Source organism: Paramormyrops kingsleyae, chromosome 23 (assembly GCF_048594095.1).
Source record: "Paramormyrops kingsleyae isolate MSU_618 chromosome 23, PKINGS_0.4, whole genome shotgun sequence".
Lineage (NCBI taxonomy): Eukaryota > Metazoa > Chordata > Actinopteri > Osteoglossiformes > Mormyridae > Paramormyrops > Paramormyrops kingsleyae.
The window spans coordinates 12,605,027-12,630,770 of record NC_132819.1 but is presented as its reverse complement, the minus strand read 5'-3'; the positions used below and the strand labels follow the sequence as shown (position 1 = coordinate 12,630,770).

The window sequence follows — 25,744 nt, the reverse complement described above, 5'->3', positions numbered from 1 at the left end:
TAGTTTATTGAATTAAACGTAACATTTTCAAATAAAAAGACAAAATAGAATTTATTTGTAAAATGTACTTTATTTACAATCACAAAAAATAATTTTTTACAGTGTATGTGACTGAGCAATTTTTAAATTAAACTCTCAATTTGGATGTAAAGATCAATGACAACAAATTTCTGTTTAATAAAACCTTTAAACACTTCACTCTTTACAGAGGTGTGGGATGAACTGGACCTAAGGACCGGGCTGTCCAGGGAATACAGTACAATGCCGTCATTTCTGACAGCACCAAATCAAGTTTAAAAAGAGAATTTTCAGGAATAATGCTTAATACAAGGCTCACGTTTGTAAATGTTATTTACATGAAATAAAGATTTCGGCCAAATAACTGCGAAATTTGGAATTCTTTGGTGGTTTTTAATACGGCCCGTAGACTTTACAGCATATATTCGGAGAACTGTTCACCGCCGAACGGTAGATGGCGCTCATGAGTTTTGCTACGACGTTTCATAGAATAACATGAATACTTCTTGCCTGTCAGCATAAATATATGGGCTACATCCTGGTCTAGGTTATGTAGATGTATTTGTCTCATAAATTAACAATGTGTAGGTCTTCCAAGGTAGGTAACCGAGCACAGGAAAAAGCAAGCCTCGATGGTGTATTTCATACGTACCGCTGCAGATGTAACGCCGATGGCGAATCTTGGGTTTAGATGAATCGGGCTGCTGGTAGCCAGAGAGCCGAGCAGGTCTCTCAAAGCCACCGTTATCGTAAGCCAGCTCAATGATCACACGGACATCCACTGCCTTGGCTCTTGGGTGGGTTTCAGTTTAATTTTTGTGCTAGAGGTAAGAGGAGATTGCTAATCAAGGCGAAAGAGAACCTCACTGTGTGTATGTTATGAGGATACGTACGCGTTAAAAGGCTGCTTGCAGGTCACTGTGCATACTGTCAGGATGCATGCAGGTCACCGTGTGTAAAATGTCATAATGAATACAGGTCACCGTATGTGAATTACCAGTATGCATGTCCATCACTGTATAGATTAAGAGGTAAGCGATATGTGTGATTTGAGAGGACACATAAATATCCACGATTAGGTGGATATTGTAAAAGCTGCCCCGTAGCTAAGGTCAGTGTTCGAAAAGTTTGTGTTTTTTTAGTATTTGGCCTATTAGGAATGCAGACGCTACATAAAGACCATTTTTATTCACTTTTGTGCTGTATTTATGGGAAATTGATAGTACTATTTTCCACTTTTTTTTGGCACAGCTATATGCTTCAAGATGGCCATCTCCCAGTTCCGCCTTTTCAGGATTTGCACGTGTCTTGCATGGCTGTTGTCGTTCTTTAAAAGATTAATCTGCAGGTAAGTGTTGAAAGACGTAATGGAATATTGGGGTATTATTTTAGATTTTAAGAAAACTGACTGTTTTCTGTCACATCAATATATAAATTAAGCAAATATCATAATATGCACATATTACATGTATTGCACGATGTTTTAGATTAGTGTTTCACTGAATTAATTGAGAAAATGGGTTAATAGGGATTTTGTGTAAAATTGCAGCCTAATGTTAAAATATTGACAAGGCTATGCCACATTTTCTTAGTAGCATCTTATAGCGTAACTATAAACTTTAGCATGCTGGTGTGTTACAAACCTCTGCCTCTTTCGGAAATCTACTGTGTATCGTATTGCTACCCTTTCGAGGGGTGGCGTCAGTTGTGCTCTGACTCTGTGTGTTCTGCTTAGAGCCCTGTATTAACTGTACTGTCACTCATAAGATGTTTTGCCAGATTGACAGTGGTTATTTATTTATTTGTAAAGGTCTGCTAGTTTAGTTTTTATATACTTTATTAGTTTTTATAAAGGACCTGTAGATGCTGTAATGTGTTGGGAACCTAGTTAAAGCAATGAATAAACATTCTTTCCTATATCTAATGTAACATACTTTGGAGAAATATATAATCAAAGGTATGTCTTGTTGTAGGAGGAATATTATGTAACAATTTTGTCCCTCTTCTCCCCATCCAATCCATCTTTAGGTCCGGAAGGTTTCGAAAGCTCAGCGGTGATCAGATTTCTTTACCGACAACTGTAGATTTCTCAGTACCCAAACAGGTCAGTAAAACTCGAGTGTAATTTCAAAGTATTGATAAGATGTGACCCTCCAAGTTGCAGTAGGGCACTGATGATTTTAGAAATCTTGTATATCATTCTCGAGGGTCACTGTCACCCTGTACCCAATAAGTGGCTATGTAAAACAGATAGATGAGATTATGGAGGAAACTGTACTGAGATAGCAGCACCAGTGCACAGTCATGCTGGTTTTGCGAGTGGTGCTCACCCACCAAATACCCAGGCGACACTATCTGTTACTTTGTTTAAGGAAATGTGAAAACATGACTAAACAGAACCTTTCTGTTAAAGGGAGATCTATGTTCATTGAATATCAAATCTACTGTGGAAAGATAATTTGACATTGGTAGGCCTGGGAGGGGAGGCATATTGGGTCTGTTATGTCTTAGACCTTAGGCAAGAAGAGATTGTTTCGAAGACTGCGTGTCCTCGCCTCGTGATAGCTGCCTGCGGTTGGTTCCACAGACCCTGAAGAGAGATTGGACCTTGGAGAGACAGACAGCAGAGTAATGGGGGGGGGGGGGGACTGTCTGCAGGAAGGGAATCAAAGCTGCCCCAACTGGTGCACGAAGAGCTGTAGTAATAAAGTAGTCGCAGTACACAATACACAATATGTTATGCGGTAGTGCAAATGTGTAAATAATTGTTACGTTAATCATTCTGATCTTATGTTAACCATGTATTTGTAGTGATTCAATGACAATACGTAAATGCGTTAATCATTATTCAAAGGACAACCAAATATTTACAGTGATTCAATGTCATATAATCAATATCTATATACATATTTTAAGTAGAGTCTAGCAATCGAGACAGATTCCGATAAATTGAGAAAAATGGGTGGATTTTACCTTGCTACCAAGGTGAACCAATAGAGCAGGAGAATTGTGTTTGTTATATGAGCTTGGTTTGTTGGTGTTTTGTGACCAATCAGGACTTGGAAGTCCTTACAGGGAATTGGGAGTTATGGTTTATCAACTGGTTGCTCTTTGTGCTTGGGGTACCTGGTGCCAGAGTGTGACGGGAGCGCTTTGCTGGATTGCTCGAAGAAAAGAGAGAACTTTGGTCCAGATTTTTATTCTAAGTGGCTCAACAAGAGTTATCAGAGGTTGTTTTATAATTCAACTACCACACTACATCAGTATACAGAAGCATCTTCCTAACATAAATGACTTATGCTCTTTCATCCCTAGGGCTGTAACGGTACACATTCGTTTCTGTATTGCTTGGTACATCATTTTCAGTTAATGACAAACAATACAATGAATGAATACTTTTTTTTGACAGTGTTGGAACCTAAATTTACAAGTAGTTGTTCAACATGGAAAACATGTAATTGTGGCTGTAAGTTGGTTACAACTGGTTACAGTGAGTTATAATTGATGTTTTGGGAACATTTTGGTTTTGCAATAAATTGCACTACTGGAGAGAGAATAGAAGTAGTCAGTAGACTGTCTGGTTTGAACATGAAACTTTGTGTTTTTTAATTTTTATAATAATCGCACAGGCCAGTAACAATAGCCCCACAGCCGGTAGGGGGCTGGCTTTTGTCCAGGTCTGATTTTCTTTAGAACTAAAGCTCTCTGTGGGGAATGTGAAATTCTTTCACTGGAAAACCAGTGCAGTTGAAAATCACTGGTAGGTATGCAAGCAACTGCTTGGACTGCTCATTTGTCTCTGACCCACTTCTGCAGCCAGAGATTGAGCAGTGGAGCTCCTGGGATGATGACGCCCCAACAAGCATCAAGATTGAGGGTGGCAACGGTGCCGTGCCCCTCCAGCCCAGTGAGACTGAGGGGGAGCCTGACTACTTCAAAGACATGGCCCCCACCATCAGGAAAACGCAGAAGGTGACCCTCCTCAGGGCTGATAGCCTTTAACCTTGAAACTGGGTGGCATGCAGTGTGACCCAATTTGATCTTGACACTGAAGATCAGACAGGGGCTGGAGCCCCAGCCTGATATGACCGTGGTTTATACCTAACGAACTAGACTGGCGTGAGTGTGCTTAGCTCTAACATGGTCCTCCTCCATGTCGCCTAGATCATCTTGAAGAAGCGGGAGCCCCTGAACTTCTCATTGCTTGATGGGAGCACCGGTTTCTCCAGCCGCCTGGCTGTCACGCAGGACATGCCTTTCATCCAGCCGTCGGTGGGTGTTATCCTTCCAGTCCCTTCTTTGGGGCTCGTACTCTCAGCGGGACACTTATGCTATCTGCAGGATAATGAAAGATGGCTTTATTAGAACATTGCTACTTTGTTCTCTGATGGCCCGTTAATTTTTTTTTTATTTACATTAGAGGAGGTCAACAGAAACCAAGAGATTTATTAGCACTTAAAATACTGATGCTTGTTGGCTTGAGAAAAAAGCTGCTTATTGCTTACAGACTGTCCGAGGGCTCTCGGTTCATGGCTGAACCCCAGTGATGTCTCTGTCACAGGCTGAGTTGGGAGACCTGGACACCTGGCAAGAGGAGACGAATGCTTGGGAGGACGGGTCTGATGCTACATGGGAGGCAGAAGAGGTGCTAAGGTATGTTCTCTCCTCTGTCCCCCTCCCTCTCTGACTTATGTTCACGACACAAGCGCTCCTAAGCCTGTGAGCATAACAAAACTGCTAGAACTTTTAATATTCACATTGTAGGAATCGTTAGTGTATAATATTGGAAAAACACCAGTCAGTTCCCATCCTTATTGGAAAATGTAACGCATGCCTTGCTGTCATTTTACTCCCAAACAGCAGGTGGCGACATACCTTTCCTTTCGATAAAACCTACTGTTGGTGATGAAGTTTTTCCAGGTTCATAGATCGTTTTCTTCTTTTATGCAGGCAGCAGAAGTTGGCCGAGAGGGAGAGACGGGCGATGGAACAGCAGAGGAAGAAAATGGAAAAGGAAGTGCAGAGACTGATGAAAAAAGAACAGAAAATAGCGGTCAAGCTTTCCTAACAGTGGAGGCACTCTGGTCATGATTTAAGTTAAGGGATGTCATGGATTTCTGCATTGTACCCTGCTTCAGTAGATCAGATCCTCATAAAGCTACCTGTTAGTTACTGCTTTGGAGACAGCCAGGAAACTGCCAGCAGCGGGCCTGCTTTTCACAGCAGACATTTCCCACAATTTTAGGGGACTTTTTAACTGCTTTGTCTTATCACTGGATGTTCAGCTCATGGATGATGACCTTCCACCCATCCTGTTCACTGTATATTGTTATATCTTATTCACTTTATTTATGGTGTTAATATTATTTATCTGAGGATGCTAATCCTTCTGTGCTCACACCCAGGTTTTTAGAGTACGAAAATGTGCACAACAGTGGTGATGATGATGATGATGATTGTGGTGTTATTTCCAGTTTAATTGATCTGGTCATCAGCAGACTAAGTGCTGATTTCTAAGCCATAATAATGCTGTGTTGTACCATTAGGCTGATGAAGTAGAGGTCAGCGTAGGGTCCTGCAGTGAGAGCTCAAGGGAGTTTTACTTTTTTTAAATGTTCTGAGGGCAGAAGGAACAGAGATTGGTTCAGATTGTAGAGGATGTGGGTCCAGGCAACTAGAGGAGGCAGGACCAAGACATCTGATTGGTTGGTCCCACCTCCTCTACAGTGTGATTGGTTCAGGGATTGGTTCAATGTTCCTTCTGCCCTCAGAATGTTTTGGTGTAAGTAAAACTCCCATGAGCATAGTGGGATGGTGTACTGACCTGCTGTTATATCACTTCTACTCAGCCAGAGTGAAGGCTTCCCTAGCAGCAGAGCTGCACCAGTATTTCACACTGCAGGAGCTATTTTTGGGAGGAATTCTGCGTTACTGCAAGCAATGAACCCCATAAAACAAGCTGGAAAGAAAAGCAATTTCATGTGCTCTGAAGAACAGGTTGTCCTAATGGCATGAGTGAAGTGGATTTTTCTTGTATCATGTATCTTTGGACACAGAATCTCTCACTGCCCTGGCAGCTGGCTCTTCCAGTGACCATGCAGCACAATAATTACTCTTGGAGATTATTTTGCATGTGAGTCCATACCCTTTGTCATCCCTTTTCCTCTGGATTGAGGCTGGAGGAGGGGGTTTATATCTTCATTTAGCTGTTGAGAGAAGCCAGATTTGTTTTGGTTTCGGCCACATCTCCCATTCTGTGTATGGTGATTTTGCTATTGGCATAAAAGCAAAGTAACCAAGTTTCTAACTGAAAGACTGCATGTTTTTCTGAGCTTGTCATTCCACAATCTTTTCTTTATGGCAGAGTATGTGTGTATGTGTGCATGTGAGCGTGTGCATGTGAGAATGATGCTCACTGGTGATATAATTTAAATATCTGAGGCTGGTTAGGAATGTGGTCTGTGAACTAGGGCTAGAGGATCACTAGAGTCGTATCTTATGTCCCAACGTGCTGCATTCTGGCAGCAAATAGTATGCTGGAGGCAGAATCATTCCATTTCTTTTGCCTCCTTTTGAGGTTTCACAAATTACAAAAAAAAAGACTGATCCACTTCCAAGATTTATTTTTAACATTGGTAAATCCATAATATTTGGGGTATTTTTAATATCCAGCCATGAATATCTCTAGGATTATGCAATACACAGGCAGTAAATTTGCTCTTCTCAGAAGGGTTGCACTTGCTGCTTTTTGCACCATCACAGCCGCTTTGCTCTTCAGACGACCAGCGCGATACTAAACTGCATTGCTCTGCTTATGCAATGGTATTTATGAGCCAGTATGGCGTCAGTCACATGACTGCAACGCACATAGAATTACTGCAGTTATTCTGCACACTAGCCCTGATTTAGAATAAAAGTAGCATTCGGCTCCTCACTATATGGGGTGAGAAATTTGGCACAGCAAACATCGGGTCAATAAAAGTCCCTCCTATTGCAATCATTAAATTTGTAAAGTCCATGCTTTTCAGAATAAATTATAATATGCCGTTCTCAGAAAAGGGTCACTTCACAAGCTTATACTCCAGTCGCATAGGTCTTCCAGTAAAGGGACCTGAACAGATTGGCCCTGGATACTGCAGGATAATAAGCTGCTTTTAGGCACCAGAGATTCTAGTAATTAGAGAATAAGAACATCTAATTTCCTGATAGAAAGCAGAGGCTAATTGTTGCAGCACTTGGTGGAGGTAGGACATTAAGCTCCAGAAATCTTCAGCTCAAATGATTGCATGGCCTAGGAGACGAGTCATGCTTTAATGTGGTAGAACATGTAAATATTACACAGATCAGGTACGTCTACTATACTAGAGCATCATTTCATGTACAGGTAAACAGCTCGGATACCATCAAGTTCCCTTAACACAAACACCAAATAGTGAATTTAAAATTTAGTCAAACAATTTGACCACACACATACCCCCAAAAAAACCAACCATTCCAACATCTACCCCCCCCCCCCCCCCCCCCCAAACAAATATTCCATGCAATCTTCCTTAAAGTGCAAATTACTCAAACTTTCAGGATTTCTTTCAGCCAATAACTGTGCTCAGTGCAAATGAACGTGAAGAAAGCGGAATAACCAGCAAAGCAGATATGAAGTGCTCTTTGAGTTTGTTCCTGTGGGTGAAGCCAGTTAAGCATTTGGCCCTGGGGAGACTTGACGGAGGGCATGCAGACCCACAATACAGCAACCACGGATCAGCATTCCGATGTTGTACACTGGCACACCCTTCCTCTTGTGCATGGCATATAGCCAAGCTACAGTTGGCAAAGCTGGTACAGCAAGCGCAACAAGGTCCACCAAGAAGCTACTGCTCCAGTATGACCTCCGAGCTACTACTGCCGATTGCTGCTCATTTGCCGGCGAGCAGGGTGGATGTGACCCATGGTCATATAGGCCAAGCCCAGTGTTAGAAATAGGATCAGAAGTCACCTCCAAAATGCCAGTGTCTTTAGGGACAGCCTGAGCCCGGTTAGCATGCAGCTCCTCAAAGCGTGTTAAATCTGCTAACTCAGAGTACATGCCAGAGTCACTGGATTTCTCAGGAGTCAACAGAATAGGGGAAGCATGGCCACTGGTAGCCAAGTGCAGTAACGGGCTGATGTCCACAGCTTTCAGCACTGACACCGGGAGCGTTCCCTCCGCATGCATTTTCAATAGATGACAGAGGAAGTCTTGAAGATCCCAAGCACCTGCAATATCAGTCTGGACAGCCTTCTCACTAGGACTGTCCCAGCCTTTGTCTGGAGGCAGACTGGTATGAGTCTTCTCACCATGCAGCAGGACCAGCATCTCTGCCCCCAGCCTTGAGTGGGCGTCACTGCCCGGGTCAACTGCAGTGGATGTCAAGACCTGTTCAAAAATGTCTGTCTGGTTTGCCATCTCATCATTTACCAATAAACCACTGTCAGCCATTTCCTCAATAGCTTGGTCCTCCAGGGCCAGTCCACCCTCCAGTTTGGTCATTGACTCAGTAGGGGAGTCACAGATAAAGTCCAAGGCAGATTCATCGTGCAGGGAACCACTCTGTGCCAGCTCCATGCTATGGAGCAATGACTCCAACTTCCTGTTCTGGATGTTGATGTCTGTGAAGTACTTCTGAATGCCCTTGTCCTTCTCGGTCAAGCTACTCCTCATGGTCTCCACCACCTGGCGGAGCTGCCCGATCTCCTTACGTGCCTCCTTCAGGGCTAGCTGGGCCTCCACTCGGTGGCACTCCTCCTCAATCCAATCCTCCCGCATCCGTTCCAGCTGCGCCTTTAACTCCTCGATCTCAGACTCCCTGCAAGAAAGAACCGCTTCTATTTTACAGAGTCGGCTGTACATTGGAATAGTCTGCCTGTTCCTAGTAACTTATTACTGCTGTAGACATCCTAAGAACATAGCCCACCGTTCCTGAAATTTGCTCTCAGAGTCCTTCAGCTTCATTTTCAGGTGCCTGATGGCAACTTCCTTCTGTTGTAATGGAGTCAGATACTGTTCAGGATTGGGGGCTTTGATTCCATAGCTTTCCACACAAGCCATACGACCAGAGCTTGACCGCCTGAAGAGAAAGTCCATCAATATTCAAAAGGGGTTTTAGGAATGACCAAACATTTAATGACTTGTATATTCCAAATGCAAATGTGAATGTTCACGGAAAGCTCTGTAGATCACTATATCTACCTACAAATTTGAGTGCCTTAACCTCCTGAGACCCAAGGAAAAAAAGTGTCCTTCAATTGTAGGTTTTTTGTCTTTGGAGGAAATAAGACATCTTACAATTTAGATTTTTTCAAATTTATTTTTATTTTTAATTTCATAGCATGCCATCTTTGGTTTCCTCTTTACAACAGGAATAAATATGTTTCCTTACATCAGTGAAAAGATAGATGCAAAAATAAAATGTCCACTACAATGGACATAAATGAATGGGTGGAGTCTCAGGAGGATGAGGACAACATACTGGTAATCATGCCTAACACACTTAAATTCAACAAGTGAAACTATACCTGGTGGTAGGACTGCTGTTACTGCTGCTGCTGTTGGAGGGAGGTGTACGTGGGGATGTCCTGTAGAGTGCAGAGACCAGCTCTTTGTCCCGAGCCATGGAGGTGCTTAACAGAGTTTTATTCAGTAGGACGCCACCCTTGGTCTGGGAGCCACGGCTAAGACAAGAGAGGGCTGTCAGACCACAGAAGACCCTTTGGCAGCATCCTTCCTTCTAAAGGCACATGAACTGTTGTGTTCTTCAGGCAATTGGAATATTAAACATATACCACCTTCAGAGATTACCCATCAGTGCAGTGTGGAATGCTTTTTCCCCATAGAACATCTCTGAATGAAAATTATTCACACACACTGCAAGCCTAAGGTTCCTGGGGACAAAGCCATTAAATAATTGCTCATACTTGGTCTCACCATAGAATCATTCTGCTTTCTTTGGATTCTGACCCCCTGCTGGGCAACATTTGAACATTTTTATGTACTAATGTGAACCTCGACAAGCATTAGTTATTTTCTTTCATCTTATGTAGTCAAAAACAGTACAGCACACTCCTGACTCCAACAGCACCTGCGTGGATAGCAGATCTTCTTCCCTCCAGAGCTGGTGGCCAATGTCCGGCCTGCCCCAAGACTACCAGCACTACTGGATGAGCTGAAGTCTGCTTCACTGCCTGACAGGGAAAGAGAATCGGTCACTGTAAACACCCATTCATCCCACTTCTGTCTTCCAGCAGTTTACAGTTGCTGGCAATTATCCAGGCAAGAGAATCACAAAAATGCCCAATAAAGGGTTTGGGGGTTCAACAGGATCATGATTATTGCTTCAAGAAGGGACTGTCAACAAGTGATTTAAAAACCTGCCAGGAGAGTCCAGGGGGCAGACTATTGGCAGATTGATTGAGAAGAACATTGAACTCAGATGAGAAGTCATTTTGCATTTATATCAGCGAAATGCACAAAAACACCCCTATCAATGAAATCAATCTACTGTGGAAGTCCATTAAACCTAGAGCAACAAAATAAGATCATACATAACCTTTTAAACAAATTTATTGAAGTTCTGACAGTGGGATAAAACAAACACTGAAGTGTCTGGCACAACAATCAATATGTCTGGCTAAAAATAGACCATGTTAGTAAAATTTGCTTAACAAGCAGAGAGAGAATATGAAAGCTCAGACTGTATGGACAACAATTAAACTAAATAAAAGGAAAAAAGTTATAATGCCAACAAGATCAACTTACAGGAGTGATACCTCTTACCCTGTGATATAACCATACTAGTGTAAACCTTTAGAACATTTGTGGTCGAACAAACAAAGGCAGGAGAAAAACTGTGGGGGGAAACTGTTGAGGAAAATTATTTCAATCAAACCCTCACCTCCCCGCATGGTGAAAATAAATTGCGGTGTAATTATTTTAATTGGAAAGAAAGGTCCACACCAAGTTTCATTCAAACCTTCCTATTAATCCAAAGGCAATTGCCAATTAAGCTTTAGTCCATCTACCAGGCTTGCACCCAATTTACCAATTAAGCACATTCCACCTCTCATTGTGGAAGCAAATACTAGTCGTGATATATTAAGATTAGCTGTATTCTGGTAAAACAAAATTGTTGCTTATTTCAAAAACATAAAGCATTTTTTCTGTTCCAAACCACAGATGTATATGGGTCATTCTGTTTCATACTAGTGTCTAATATGGTCATTAATTAGGATTAATAATTATACCAATGCTTTTTTTCATCCCATCTGGACAAACTTTAATGTTCACCTGCTTAGCGAACAATTCTTTCCAAATATATTTACATTTACACAGAAGGTTCTTTTTATTAGAACAATATAAATGTTTCTCCTTCAGGACTCACTGCGCCCCAGTTATGCCTTGAACCAGTGACCAGCAACTTTAATCACTCTGCCAGAGCACCTGCTCCACCTTTACAATCAAATATAATGTCCGGTGAAAGAAAATGCATTGAAATAAAGGCCTATATAAACATTTTATTATCATCAACATTTTAATGAATAATGTCACATGTGTGTTTGGCCAATATTGTATATCAGAATGTTCGCAGAGGGAAGTCTCACCTCTGGGGCCTGCCGAGGGTCTCTGCTCTCTCTTTGGCCTGATGGGGGGGACATTCCATTCAGCCATTGTGTGTGTCCGTGCCCTTCTCACCTTCCCCTTGCGCTCGCTAGGCGAGGGGGACCCCAGGGGACTGCTCTCGGAGCCAGTGGGGGTCTTGGAAGGGGAGGCCAACTGGCTGCTAGGGCATCCTGTGTCATCTGAGTGGGACAGCGAGGAGGCAGCAGGACACAGCATCAAGACAAAGGTGGTGGTCTACTAAGGCGGCAGTCTACAAAGTAGTAGTCTACAAAGGTGGTGGTCTACAAAGCTGGCAGTCTACAAAGTAATGGTCTGCAGAGATGGTGATCTACAATAGGAACAACTACTCCAGCCAGGGCTAGACTAAGATAGGACTTTGAGGTCCGCCATGGTAAATTTTGCCAGGGAAAATGCCCTAGATGCCAGATGGCCAGTGCAGCCCTAATTCCAGCTAGCATCCTGCTAACAGTGCTGCTAGTGAATGAGGTCAAATAATCACTGTTACACTATAGAGCTATACATTCTGTGCAGATACTGTAAAAGACAGGTTCTATGAGAAATACATAGTCATCTGTCAACATGCTGTACATTTTACCATATGTTCCTGATACCTCCACAGCTGACCCCTCTGAGCTCTTCACCTGCAAAATTCTCTACTCGACAATAATTTTTGCTATGACAGCTATCTCAGCAAATCTCGGAATACCAAAAAAACATACTGAACACATAAACTACTAGGTTAACTTTATTATTTACAAGATTTGTTTTTTAACTATACTGGGGGGCAGGAGCAGGGAATGGGTGGCTTTGTAGCTGGAGCCCGTGTAATTCAAGCGTTCTTAAAGTAAATGTTTCTGTATGTTTGCAGATGTTGTATAAATGCATGCGTCATAAGTTACACAGTCTATTATATTAAAAATTACATATATATAAAAAACAGAAAAACATTAAATAAAGTTCTCGGGTTTCAACTTTGTTACAATGATATTTGCGAGAAGTAAGAAGGTACCTGAAGAGAAACTGCTGGCGCTAACTGTTCCCTTGTAGTGATCGGAGATGAGGTCGCAGTGTCTGTTATCCTCTTCGGAAAATGGTGACTCCGTCAGCGGCGATTCTGCCTGATCGGGGCTCTGAGGACGAAGGATCAACCGTGGGATGCGGCTGCGTGGCCTCTCCTTTCCCTGCGCCCGGTACTCCTGCCAGCAACACGACCAGCACTACAGTCATTTGTGGTAATTCCAAGAGGCCGAGAGGCCGAGAAAAATCTGTTTAAGACATCAGTACATGTATGCTGTATATTTTCTGTGGATAACTCTGCACGTCTTTCACGGATCCTGCCTCCTTAAATTCTGCTAGATCATACGCAGCACGCGCATCTAAAAATCTGGGATACATATTTTTAACTGCAGCGTAATAAATAAGTGAATGAATGAATGTCTTATGTGCAAATAACAGCAAAGTCATTCGGCCATAAAAAAAACAGTCAATGCTGGTAATCCGCAAGAAGGGAAAAAAATTGAACACGACTAATATCCCACATTGCGACAATACTCCAGTTAGACCGCATGTTATGATTAAAGGTAGGCACAACAAAATCAAAATTACTTCTGAATCCGCTGTCATTAAAAAAAAATGCATGCAGACAAGCAAAGCACCGGCCGGGATAAGAGAAAAGCATAACAGACACCTCGTGTTCTGGGAATGGTCCCATTCCGCTGGAAAAGGCAGTTTGTGCGCTGTAAACCTGTCAGGGAAGAAAAACGAGTTAAGACTCATGCGGCACTGCGCCATTAAGACACGTGGCATTACAGGGAAAATGAGCCTCAGCGTCGTCAGTGGAAGATAACGGTGCGAGCGATCCTTACTGATGGCATTTACTCAGTCATCTCAGTCATGCTTCTTTTTTAATAATGTGGTGTTACTCCAAAGTGCAAATACCCGACGGAGTAAGAGAAAGTGGGATATTGAGGAGACACAACTTAACTTTAAGTACAAATTTGTTGAGCATTGGGCTATTTATTGGGCATAATTACGCCCTGCAAATACCTTTTAAGTAAAAATAATGTTATATCTTGTGAAATATCTGGATTCTCGATACTATTTCGCAGAAATATCTCTTAGATTCTGAAAAGTGTTAAGTATACAACAGACCCATTTGATAATAGGACAGATATTAAAGCTGCCACTCAGCCCTGTTGTTTGGTTATTTAAGTAAAAGATACTGCTTGGAATTTTCCGATTATGTTGCCCACCATAGCACATTGTGCGATGTTAGTCTGACTAGAGCCTATAATGCATGCTTTTAAAATAGCTTTTGCTGTACTCTTTGTTGTTGGATTGATTTATGCTGGAACTAGATAGAAACAGGAAGGTATTTGATATATTTACAGTTTAAATTCCTAGTAAGAAAAGGAGATGAATGTGTGAGGTGGTATTGATCTCTCACATCTCACCTACTAAGCTGTCAAAAAGGAAAAAGACTGGCCCCATACACAGATATGTCACCATTATGTAACTTTGGTTAAATAATTAACTAACATAAGAGCTAATCCTCGGTTTGTTCATGGAATAGAGCAGATACTCCTGGATTACACGTACAAGTGCTTCGGTAATTTCAAAAACTACCAGAATACTATTACGAATGAATCCTGTCCTTCTGAGATTCTCACTCTGAATACCCTGGCTATGTCTAACGCTCTTGACATCCACGGTCCCATTAAGTACAGTCCCCTTCTTCCATTCCTATTGTTGTTTACTCCAGACCATCAGCCTCTAAAGGCAACTGCTAGAGGTCTCACTAGCAATAAAATCTTCACATATCACTGCCCCCCTCTATAAACTTCACTAGATACCCTTCCGTTTATAGGATAAACTCTTTCTGTTGACTTTTAAGACCCCCGTGTATCCTTCTGAGACCCCACCCATTCATTTATGTCCATTGCAGTGGACATTTTGTTTTTGCATATATCTTTTCATTGATGTAAGGAAACGTCTTTATTCCTGTTGTACACAAAAAACATATCCAAAGAGGATATGCTGTGAAATTAAAAACAAAAATAAATAAAATAATAAAAACAAAAGTAAATTCGAAAAAAAGATGTTCCTCCAAAGACATAGAAAATCACAATTAACCTAAAACTGAAGGACACTTTTTTCCTTGAGTCTCAGGAGGATGTTGCAGAGCTCCTCCCTTATACACCTGCCCCTTCCCACAGGTCTGCAGGCACTGGTCTCCTAGTGCTGTATCACATTTTCTTGTCTTCTGTGGATGGCTGGGCATTTGGTTTTTTAGCTCCAACACCTTGACACTCGCTAACACAAAGCCTGTGGTATCAAATCTCCCTTCTAAGCAGAACTTAAAATCGTGTCTCATCACTCAGCGTGTCACTTCTCATACTTGATCCTGATCTGCTGGTGTTGAGTCATTCAATGTGTTAGCATATGTTCCTGTGTTCTTGTATTGCCTCTGAATGTATTTCCAGGCCATCTATGTCTTGGTTGTGTGCTTTGCCACATTATTGCAGCTTGCAGCTATAATACATATATATATAATAATTATTTATTAAAACTAATTTCAAAGCAAATTATGATTTCCCTGCTGTACTGAAATTGCACCCAAAACCGAGGTTTGTACAAACCTTGAGTTATTTGTACCATTATACTACCTCTAAATACCCGCCCCACCCTTCCCTTAAACGGTTCATGTTGGTCTCAGCTGCATCCCCAATTATGCTGGCTTGCTGTGGCCCATGCCTCCTCAGAGACTGGCCTGCATGATGACCTGAAGCTTTAAGCACGTCTATTCATTTTCTGTACCTGTTTGTCCTACCCAGGGTCACCAGAGCCTATCCTGAAAGTTACAGGCACAAGATACATAGGATCTATGCAGGTGGCTTAATGGCTCAGGAGGTAGACATGGTCACAAGCCTAAACTATGTATGTGTGTAGCTTGCCTGTTCTGCTGGTCTTGCACAAGTTTCCTCATGCATTCCTAAAGCATGCAGGTAAGTGTATGGCGCCCCTGAGTGTGTGCTTGCGTTTCTCCTGTGATGGTGGGGGGGGTCTCATGAGGAGTGTTCCCCTGCTTTGTTCCCTGCACTGCAAACCAGTGGAAGACATTCTGATGAAAATTACTGAAACACAGGAACTGGGTACAATTTTGAAGCACTCAGAATGTACGTGCTAATTGAATAACTGCATAAAGACAGAATTGTAGGCTTACTTATATAAAATACAATAGCAATTAAGGCAACAGACAAGGGGTCTGAACTTTGCTAGTTCAATTCCCAATTACAGCGATGTCTTGGTACTCTGAATCAAGGTATGAAAAATGAATGTTTGTTTTCATATTTACCTACAATCATTATAAATCTGTAATTTGCACTGGAAAAGACTCTGGCCATGGAATGAACTGCATGTCAGAGATATCACGGTATTCTCTGAAAAGGCAACAATAATCTCTCGATTCATTTGCACAATTTGAAAATTTTAGTAAAGGTAAATAACATAATGGCTAAAAACAGTTCAATAATGTTATTTTTGCGTTGTAGTGTGAATAGGACTGTCTTTTTCTTGCCATAGAAATGGCAGTTCCAAACCCTCATTATTGCTTGTTTATAATTAGCACACAACAGATACTATAATGTATTATTCTGAGGAAACATTCACTTCTCCTTGATTGCATTCAGAACGCTGTCACATTGGCATAAGCTGCTACAACCTGGCTGGCAACAGAACTAGCAAATAGCAGCAGAGGAAAATTGCTAGAAGGACAGTGCCCTTTATTTTGGTCCTGGAAATAAGGGCACAGAACAGCAGAATTGTGCTGTTTCACACTTGAGTCCCGCATTGCTAACAGACCTCCACTGTGGAGGGGATCCCCATTATTGCAGCTATAGTGGTGGTAAAGCAGTAAAGCCGCGCTGTGTGACGTCATAAGCACAAAATCTATTGGACCAATCTAACCTAAGCAGGGGACATGGATTCCTCTTTCATATTCATATTTTATTAGTCCATGGAGGAAAATGTTCCCGCATTTCCTGTTATTACGTTGCCGCCTTAGCAACAGCGATTACGTAGGCAGCACACCGTGCATTTTTGACAGCCTGTTAGAGCTGATCAGCGGGGATGCGTAGCTCCGTGGCAGCACTTCCCCTCATCCAGTGTCCCATGGCATCATCACAGCGATAGGAAACGAAGGCGCAGCCGCTTACCAGTGGGTCGCCTGCCTGAACCGCAATAACAACAACCGACTGAGAAAGGCAGCGAACGCGCAGGGCATTTCGGGAATGTTTTCTCTGCACTTTGGGTGGGTTTTGTCAGTATTTGGATGAGAGAATCGCGTTTCACATTAATTCGATCCCTACATTAATTGTCATGTTAAATATCTGGGGACAACTGTTAGTCTTGGTCAGACCACTTATTTAACTTCTTCACGCAGTTCAATTCGTCCGTATTCCTTACGTACATAGGCTAAGTAAAGATAATCAGGGATTAAGTCAAATTTTCCTGGGGCTTGTCTTTTTTGTTGTTTTTTTGGAAGGAAGACTGGCATCGGGGCTAAAATTCTCGGAGCTAACGACGCCCATGTTAAGTAGTTCTTTTCTTAAGGTGTATTCTTGGTTGGTTTGATTTTCATTTTAGAAATTGGCCTCTTTGCATATCTGCATATAGGTCTACCGGTAATTCCAAAGCATGCTCAAAACAACCTGATTGCGATTCAATCAAGGCGTTTTGTGGTTTTGAAAAATAAACCTGGCGCCAATAAAGGGCGTAAAAATGTGGGTATGCAGGCTAGGTACATGTACCTACCAATATTGTAGGGTCGGAGTACCGTGTGTGTTTACGAGGGGGGGGGGGGGGGGGGGGTGGTGGTGGTTGATTTGGTGCCTACCAGTGTTGAAAACAAACCTACGCCCTTGCCTGGCACCGTCATAAAAATCTAAGCATTGTAAGCTCTTAATAATGTCGCTATAGTAACCTACTGTTAGGTCAGGCTCTCTCAAAGCCCTCAAGTGTAAAATACAATTTGATTTAAAATATAACACAACAATAGTGAATTTTGAGGTTTTATTCAGACGTAAGGCGTGAACCTGGTATTAAATACTTAAATACTATTATTTATAATAAAACTCAATCAAATACCTCGTGGTTTCTCGATCCTGCATGAAAAATGTATAAGGGCGTATCAACAAGAAAATCGCGTTAACGTCTTACTGAAAGCCACTAAGCTAAAAAAATAAAATACATTTTTTTGCCCCCAACAGATGCCGAGAAAACCTAACATTCCTTGCGAGTTGTACTATTGTTTGTTAAATACATTTAATACGAATCATAGCCTGAACATAATTAGTAGGCTAATGCATTTGCTGTATAATCGTTACTACATGTTTAAATAAGGTAGGTTCCATTATATTATATATTGAAATTTACTTGCCTTTTATGACGAAACGTTTAGAAATAATTCAGCGGTCTTCTAAAGAAGATGCAGATCCACTTATTAAACAATTCACCCAATTTCCTGCTTTTCTGAAGGGGCGACGTTTTTTGCCAAGGATACCGACTGATCTGACTTAAAGCGTTATCCTGATTGCCTAATATATAACAATACTCAAGCTGAGACGAGCAGTCATGTAAGAAGGCAGCTCCCATCTGAATTACATGATACTAGACGTCAGAAATTCGACTAACATTATAAGGGTTACGTTACATAACACAGTTAACTATTTAGGTGCTTCTCTTAAGTTTTTTGAAATCGTAATGAGTTATAGTTCTTGCGAAGACGACGATGATTTCAAATGGTATATTTATCAAAAATATAATTAGTAGTAGTAGTTTTCGTGAAAATGAAGCGGTGTGGAAAAATAAACGAAGATCAATTGACTTATTGATTGATCGATCGATTTATTGATTGATTGATTGATTCATTCATTCATTGACATTCCTGATTATCGGAGCAGTCGTTAAATCCATGCCTATAAATTTTACATTAACAGGCCTGCTGGGTCTAACGTGAGCGAAAGACCATAAACACAACAAAGCTCTTTCTCCCAAGCTATATGCTAGATATTTTAGCCGTGTGGCTAAATTATTACTTTATTGGCAGCCTTTATCGGTAGAATATAAAGCAGGTTACTCAAAGGCTCCAGTTTTAAAAGCATTAAATTTGTGATTAAGACAGCGGGACAGTTGTCTAAAAAAGAGCAATACATCACGGTTGAAAGGGTGCGATCAGGCGTACCATACATTATTACCCCCGTCTATTCATGTATAGTTATTGGAGTAATTCATGTATATAATACATGCTGTAATGACCGCGCCTTTGTCATTCAGTAATGTTTGTTCGTTAATCATACATAGAAAACTGAAAATACATGAAAATGTAGCCTAATTCGTATAACAACAGCTCAGTCAGTGGTTTTACTATTATTTTATACTAGTTGGTTCCTCTACAAATTGCTTGTTCCACATTATTTTCCTCAGAAGTTGGCACCATATAGGATGGACCGGCCCTGGTGGTACTAAATTACTTCATTCTTTATTTGCTGTATAATCGATAGATAGATAGATAGATAGATAGATAGATAGATAGATAGATAGATAGATAGATAGATAGATAGATAGATAGATCATTTAAAACATATGAGCGAAAGACCCCCTAACACGTCGGCTGTCCATGGTGCTGAAGTCAGTTGATTGCTTGAGAGTTAACCCGTATAGTCATGGGGTGTCGCGATTCATATTAAAGTTTAAGCGTTTGTGTGATATTTCCGGTGTTATTTCAATATCAATCCGAACCTGTAAATCACAGAATTTCCCCAGTGATCACCGAAACACTTGTGCAAGAAATTTGTTTGCATAGGCCTACATTCGTCATGATAAATGGAAACATGATTGCAGAGAATGTGACGTTGAGTGCCTTTGAAAGCCCGCTCTCTGTTGAAAATAGGGACGAGATGGATGAAATCAAAGTTTAACAGTCAAACATGATGCAACGCAATTCGTATAATTTATGAATATCTATATTTACTGTTCATTGCGGTAGTTAGCTTCCCCTTAAAGAACAGTAGCTTTATTAAATCTTATTTTGGTTGTCACTGAAGTCATTATTTGGAAATTTAGGCTTAAGTAATCTTACCTGCCGTACCTGGTGCTTAAGGTTTAAATCAGTTACCAACTGATAAGTTACTCTGACGTCTGAAGGACAGTGGACGTCGAGGGAAGGAATTGCGTGGAAAACTGTATCGGAGGAATAAAGATACCCACGAAATATTAACTCTAAAAAATAATGTCTGATTTTGTCCATTAATTACAGCACATTCAACAACTGGTGTTTTAATTAATTCTCAGATGCTTAAACAATAAATATTAGTAGTAAATATTAACATTAAAGACAGCCATTCAAATAATTGTCTGCTAATGAATCCGTTCCTCATAGATAAAGCTGACCAAGGTAAGTGGTTTGAAAATGGTTGGATGGGAAAACTTTTTTTTTGTGACTTCTCGGAGAAATCCGCTAGGGGGCAGTATAATCCATGTTCTATTTTAAAATCGCTTCTTGATTTTCACCATTTTTGTCAGGTCAATATTTCCTGACATGCAGTAATACTCGAAGTATGTGTAGCGGCGAATATGAGCTGCGTATATTTCATATGAGTATTTACATTGGACTGCATTTATTTATATAATGCTAAAATTGTTGAAATCATATATGACTGTTTTGGCTGTTGTGGGTTAAGGGCAACGGTTAATTAACCTGAAAAAGAAAAACTGGATCAGCTTACAGTCGATCAAATTTGAATCAAATTTAAGAATATGAAGAAATTCGGTCTGAAATCACGATGTAATCAAGCGTGGTAAATAAGCAATCTTTTTTATTATATCGGTGCAGGTTACGTCGTGGGTAGTTAACCATGAAATCGAAGTTATCCAGGGATAATATCGCCATTATCCTGAGTGTTTATGAATGCTGTTAGTTGTTTTTTTTGTTTTGTTTTGGGGGCTAGCTATGTCACCATAAATGATGGGAAAGAAGACACATCTAAGCAAGACTTTAGCCAGGAGATTAGCTATGGCCATTCAGAGAAGCTCTCCCCTGGGAAAAACTACCGCAAAATAGTCGGGAAAATATGACAAATGGTTCTGTGTGTTTTTTGTCGGTTTTCGGTGATAACATCAGGGTTGATTCTCTGTTGAAATAATATTAACCATGCATCCGCTTTTTTGTCTGCGTTGTTTCATTCCATTCTATAGAATCCTGTGTAATATTACATGGTTAATATTTGCGTGCCGTTTTCATTTTAAGCGGCATGATCCAGTTATATAACCTACAAAAACCTTACTGGCTGCTATAAACTAGATCTGTTATATATTTAATTTATGCTAATACGGCTAATTCCAGTGGCTTACAATCATGTAACCTTAACTATCACTTAACTATGACCATCGCTGACATTTCCATATAACCTCAGACATCGACTGTGTTTTTGACAATTGACCTTAAATTTAAATTTTAAATAAAGGTTCTTACCCAATGTAAATTTCTTATATTATTATTAGATAATCAGAAACGCAATGCTTTCATAAAGCCTGTCATATAACTTAATATATAATTTGTTCTATCTGTCCTGTGTACATCATTGGGACTGTATACGGAATTTGTTCAGGTTTTGGTCAACCTGGCCACCAGTCCTCGCCGTGGTCTGCTAGCCGCGTGAGGGATCTGGTTCTTAATATACTGGTGGACATAAGAGGGCTACGGTTTCCGATAAATGCTACAGTCTTTAGAAGTGGGCGTGTTTCTTAGTTGCTTCAGCAGACTTTCAGGCTCTGAGAGTCATAAGAGAGCCCAATCTTCTCCTTGTTAAATTAAGTCATTACGGTCGTCATTCTTCAAGCTTCGAACAATTTCCATATCAAAACCAATCTTAAAGCTTACGATTGTCGTTTATTGCATCCTGTTACCATGGATATTCTCGGAGGAGTCACCATGTGGCTGATTTTCTTCTTTCTTTGGGATTTACCGACCATCCAGTCGGCTTTTATTTACTCTTCATCTATTCAACAGGGCATCAAAGCGACTAGAATGCATAATAATGGACATCGGGCAAGCAGATTCTTAAAAGATATTTTTGCATCCTCTTTGACCAAACACCATCACCAGAGTGGGTTCAAGGACACCTTTGTGCCACATGAGTATATGCTTTCCATATATAGGACTTACTCTAAGGCCGAAAAACTGGGGCTAAATGCAAGTTTTTTTCAGTCATCAAAGTCAGCTAACATCATTACAAGTTTTGTGGACAAAGGGCAAGGTCAGTAAACAAAAACACCCCAAAGGACAAAAATGTAGGATCAGTTACTGCCATTTGTTATCTAGTGTGTCTTAAAGTTTAACGCTTTGAAGTATTAAATATTTAATAGTATAACACGTGTTGACATTAACATGTAATGCTAAATAAACTGAGTGGTATTCTTTGTTGTTTAATATTTTATTTAATTTTAAAGCATTATACCATCCCATATATCATGATGCTGTTCATCTGATTCCCTGGGATATTTATCTAAAATAATTATGTAATATCCATTGGACAAATATTGACAGACATCTTCAAATTGCCTTGTATAATAAATATTTCGTTTGGATAAATCAGTTTTATATCCTTGCGCACGTAAGTGCAGTACTGAAAATAAATGCAGAAACAAAATCTGGAAATTTAAAGCAAAGAGACGCGTACTTGCGAGTTGCTTATACAGAACGTGCGTTTTTATGTTATCGCGTGCAAGTGGCTAAACCCTGGCACTTGATTTCTCAGAGTTTACGAACTCTCAATTAGGCGTAAAAATGTATTACAAGCTTTTAAAAACTATCTTCAAGCATATTACTTAAGAGATACGTCACTAAAAAAATAAGTAGCACGAGAGCTGAATATGCCCTAAAAGGAAAAAAAGGTAAAAGAAATTGCGGTAAATGCATGTTATCGAACTTAAAAACTGTGCGCACGCTATAACAAATACTATATAGGCTACTATATATTATTGTTGTCTATAGAGAACAATTACCACACTGCAAAGGAAAACAAACAAATAAAAAGCGATAACTAGGAGAATTTGCGATTAATTTCCCATGTGGCCACCACTTTAATGAAATTTCTCCTCTACTTTTTCAGTGTCCCCAGTTACTGCGTTGACAGCAAGTTCTGTTCCAGTCCACGGGGGAATTTGTTTCAGATGTCGCGTAAACTACCAATAACAACTATTACAAGTGAAAGTACTTTCATGTTGAAAAAGAAGCTATCTTTTAATGCAAATTTTACCGCGAGCACATTCCGTTTGATAATTAGGCCTGTTATCGAAGACTGAATTCATGAATGTCACCATCGTTCATAAGAAATTCATTCTTACTGTTTTCTGTCTTATGCGGCTACTTAATTTCTAAATAGAACAATAATAAAATCAATAAAATAATAACGACAACAGCAGCGGCAGCAATAATAATAATTATTATTATATTATTATTATTATCATTATAATAATATCAGTAACAATAAATTGCCCAAAATTTTAATTAATTTTAAACGTCATCATTTGTTTTCACATTTTTCAGCATAAATTCACAAGTATTGTGCGTGACTAATTAATATACGCATCGGTATAAATCGTAAACGTGAGGATTTTGTCGGCACAGGTGGGAATATGAAACAAGTATGAAACAAGTATGAACACAAGAGCTTTTTTCGTGACTTTCTGTTCCATTTGTATAAAGTATATGCATAATGTAAAACAGGCAGCTGAAACACATAAGGTCCCAGTCTCCCATACTTCTGTGACTCTGCTGGGCGGATCAAGCAGGATGCTACAATTTTTTAGTACGGCAGGCTATCATAAATTAGTTTGTGCGTATATTTACAAATACCATTAAAATTTACAACAACGTTGTGAATTATGTAATTTTTATTTTTACTAATTTAAAGGTTTCAAAATTGTCGTTTTTGTGTGAAACTGCTACATGCATAGGCTGGGCACTGAAAACACATTTTAATCTTCTAGAAGGGAATCCCGGCCATAATATTGTGCCCGTTAAATGATAATCAATAATTGTCACGGAAAGGCACTTGAAAGGCGAGTGAAAGGAAATGAAAGGCGAGTGAAATATCCTCAGTGTCAGGACTGTAATCATTTCGGTGCTGCGTGCGCGTTTTTATGAAAAGAAACATATGTGTTAATGCCGAAGAATAATCGCTTATAGCCTATTAAAGAATTTTGTTCTTTTCTATCTGTAGACTTGAAAGCCTGTTCATTTTAGTAATTAATTCACAAGAATATTACATTTATCATATTTGTGCATAGTTTATACAAAACGTTATATGAATCAAAAAAATTGACAATAGTGCGATCTAGTTTCAATTGCACGCCTTAAATATTTTCTGCAGAATAAATAGCTGTGTTTTAAAATAAGACATATAATGTGTCACATAGTTGCTGGCGTCCTATATAGGATAAGTTGGTGCAAGATGGATAAATAACTGAGAAACAAACAAATAACTGAACGAACAAACAAATAAATTTATAAATTCCTGGAGCTTATTGTAAAAATGAACCAATCGTGATACATTCACCTAAAATGTACATGTGATCATTATGTAACTTTATTATAATCATAATGATGAAAATGCTGATGATAATGACAAATTCTTATAAAGAATGTAAAGAAAAATATAGTGGTGGCTGGTCAGATGAAACAGTGACTTGCAAAATGAATCTATGAACTATGAATTACTGATTGCTTGCTTTATTTTCCAGACTCTGTGTCTCACATCCCATTGCAAAGACAAAAGTACATTTTTAATATTTCAACCCTTTCCGGCAAAGATGAACTGATGGGTGCGGAACTGAGGATACTCCGAAAAGCGCGAACAAATTTTGCCACATCAGATACAAGTTTATTCAACATTCACATATATTCTTGTCACTCAAAACAGAATCTGGATTCCTGGCCTGCTGTTGTGCGAGATCGCAGACCACCGGTGTGGGAGGTCTTGGATGTCTGGAAGGTTTTTAAAAAACAACTAAGTTTTTCCCAAGGCGACGAGCTTTGCTTTGAACTTCAGGCCTCTCCTGATAAATCTGAAGGAGAACTTAACCTGCAGCATCTTGGATTTAGCAGAGCCAATAGGCTCCAGCAGGAGAAGGCAATCTTGGTCGTTTTCACTAGGTCTCAGAAGACGGAGAACCCACTCGGCGACAGGAGAGGAAGTGCAAAGTACGGGGAGTCACGAAAGGTGGTGCAGAAGGGAGGTCCCCGATCCAAAGCCAGGAGGAGCAGGAGGACGGTCCTAGCGAACCGGCATGGAAGGAGAAACGGTAAAAAGGCCAAGTCGAGGTGCAGCAAGAAACCTCTTCGCGTAAATTTTAAAGAGCTTGGCTGGGACGACTGGATCATAGCACCGCTTGACTATGAGGCTTATCACTGTGAGGGGCTGTGCGACTTCCCCCTGAGGTCGCACCTGGAGCCCACAAACCACGCCATCATCCAGACCCTCATAAACTCCATGGACCCCAGCAGCACCCCCGCCAGTTGCTGTGTTCCTGCCAAACTCAGTCCAATCAGCATACTGTACATAGACTCTGGGAACAACGTTGTGTACAAGCAGTATGAGGACATGGTGGTGGAGTCTTGTGGTTGCAGGTAGCCCCCCCCCCCCCCCCCCCCCTCCTGACAGTCTCTATGGTGCAGATCCAGACACATGACCAGTGGTCCATGGATACAAGGGAGGGCTGACATAGTGAATTTTCTGCAGATTTTAAGGTTCTGGTTTCTAATTTATCTACAGAAGCTTATCAACAGCAGCGAATCTGACTTACAGCTATGAGACGTGCTTATAAATGGAGGCACCATGTTCATATGCATATCTGGAAGATTCATCACACAACCTGGTGGTTTTCATAAAACTCATCAATAAAACGTCCTTTTGGTTGCCGGGCAAAGTAATGCATGTCGCAGTGCTGGTCTGTTGGATTCTACAGTGGTCAGATGTGTATAGAGGATAGTCACAAAAGCAAGTACTTTCACCAAGG

General features: G+C 40.5%; 3 protein-coding genes across 7 annotated transcripts; 2 read left to right on the top strand and 1 right to left on the bottom strand.

Moving 5' to 3' along the window:
* Positions 1 to 475: 475 nt before the first annotated feature.
* On the top strand, positions 476 to 6,325 carry LOC111834101 (receptor-binding cancer antigen expressed on SiSo cells-like). 3 transcript variants are annotated; one of them, XM_023793042.2, is made up of 7 exons: positions 476 to 616; positions 1,270 to 1,366; positions 2,047 to 2,122; positions 3,835 to 3,990; positions 4,183 to 4,290; positions 4,580 to 4,671; positions 4,969 to 6,325. In XM_023793042.2, exons 2-7 carry the CDS (start codon positions 1,284 to 1,286, stop codon positions 5,084 to 5,086), a joined length of 633 nt encoding a protein of 210 aa, XP_023648810.1. In that variant the 5' UTR covers positions 476 to 616; positions 1,270 to 1,283; the 3' UTR covers positions 5,087 to 6,325. The 3 variants fall into 3 exon arrangements, with proteins under 3 accessions (XP_023648810.1, XP_023648809.1, XP_023648808.1); XM_023793041.2 differs by having other exon boundaries at positions 483 to 845; XM_023793040.2 differs by having other exon boundaries at positions 484 to 815.
* A 1,207-nt stretch (positions 6,326 to 7,532) lies between these two features.
* On the bottom strand, positions 7,533 to 18,347 carry LOC111834100 (syntabulin-like). Of its 2 annotated transcripts, XM_023793038.2 has the most exons (8): positions 18,105 to 18,347; positions 13,356 to 13,412; positions 12,678 to 12,864; positions 11,650 to 11,847; positions 10,131 to 10,233; positions 9,568 to 9,723; positions 8,967 to 9,119; positions 7,533 to 8,858 (listed from the first exon to the last, which is right to left on the bottom strand). In XM_023793038.2, exons 2-8 carry the CDS (start codon positions 13,377 to 13,379, stop codon positions 7,709 to 7,711), a joined length of 1,971 nt encoding a protein of 656 aa, XP_023648806.2. In that variant the 5' UTR covers positions 13,380 to 13,412; positions 18,105 to 18,347; the 3' UTR covers positions 7,533 to 7,708. The 2 variants fall into 2 exon arrangements, with proteins under 2 accessions (XP_023648806.2, XP_023648807.1); XM_023793039.2 differs by lacking the exons at positions 11,650 to 11,847; positions 12,678 to 12,864; positions 13,356 to 13,412; positions 18,105 to 18,347 and adding an exon at positions 10,808 to 10,890.
* A 2,078-nt stretch (positions 18,348 to 20,425) lies between these two features.
* Positions 20,426 to 25,366, top strand: LOC111834105 (growth/differentiation factor 6-A-like). Of its 2 annotated transcripts, XM_023793052.2 has the most exons (3): positions 20,426 to 20,523; positions 21,735 to 21,981; positions 24,470 to 25,366. In XM_023793052.2, exons 2-3 carry the CDS (start codon positions 21,753 to 21,755, stop codon positions 25,357 to 25,359), a joined length of 1,119 nt encoding a protein of 372 aa, XP_023648820.2. In that variant the 5' UTR covers positions 20,426 to 20,523; positions 21,735 to 21,752; the 3' UTR covers positions 25,360 to 25,366. The 2 variants fall into 2 exon arrangements, with proteins under 2 accessions (XP_023648820.2, XP_023648819.2); XM_023793051.2 differs by lacking the exon at positions 20,426 to 20,523 and having other exon boundaries at positions 21,527 to 21,981.
* The last annotated feature ends 378 nt before the right edge of the window (positions 25,367 to 25,744 follow it).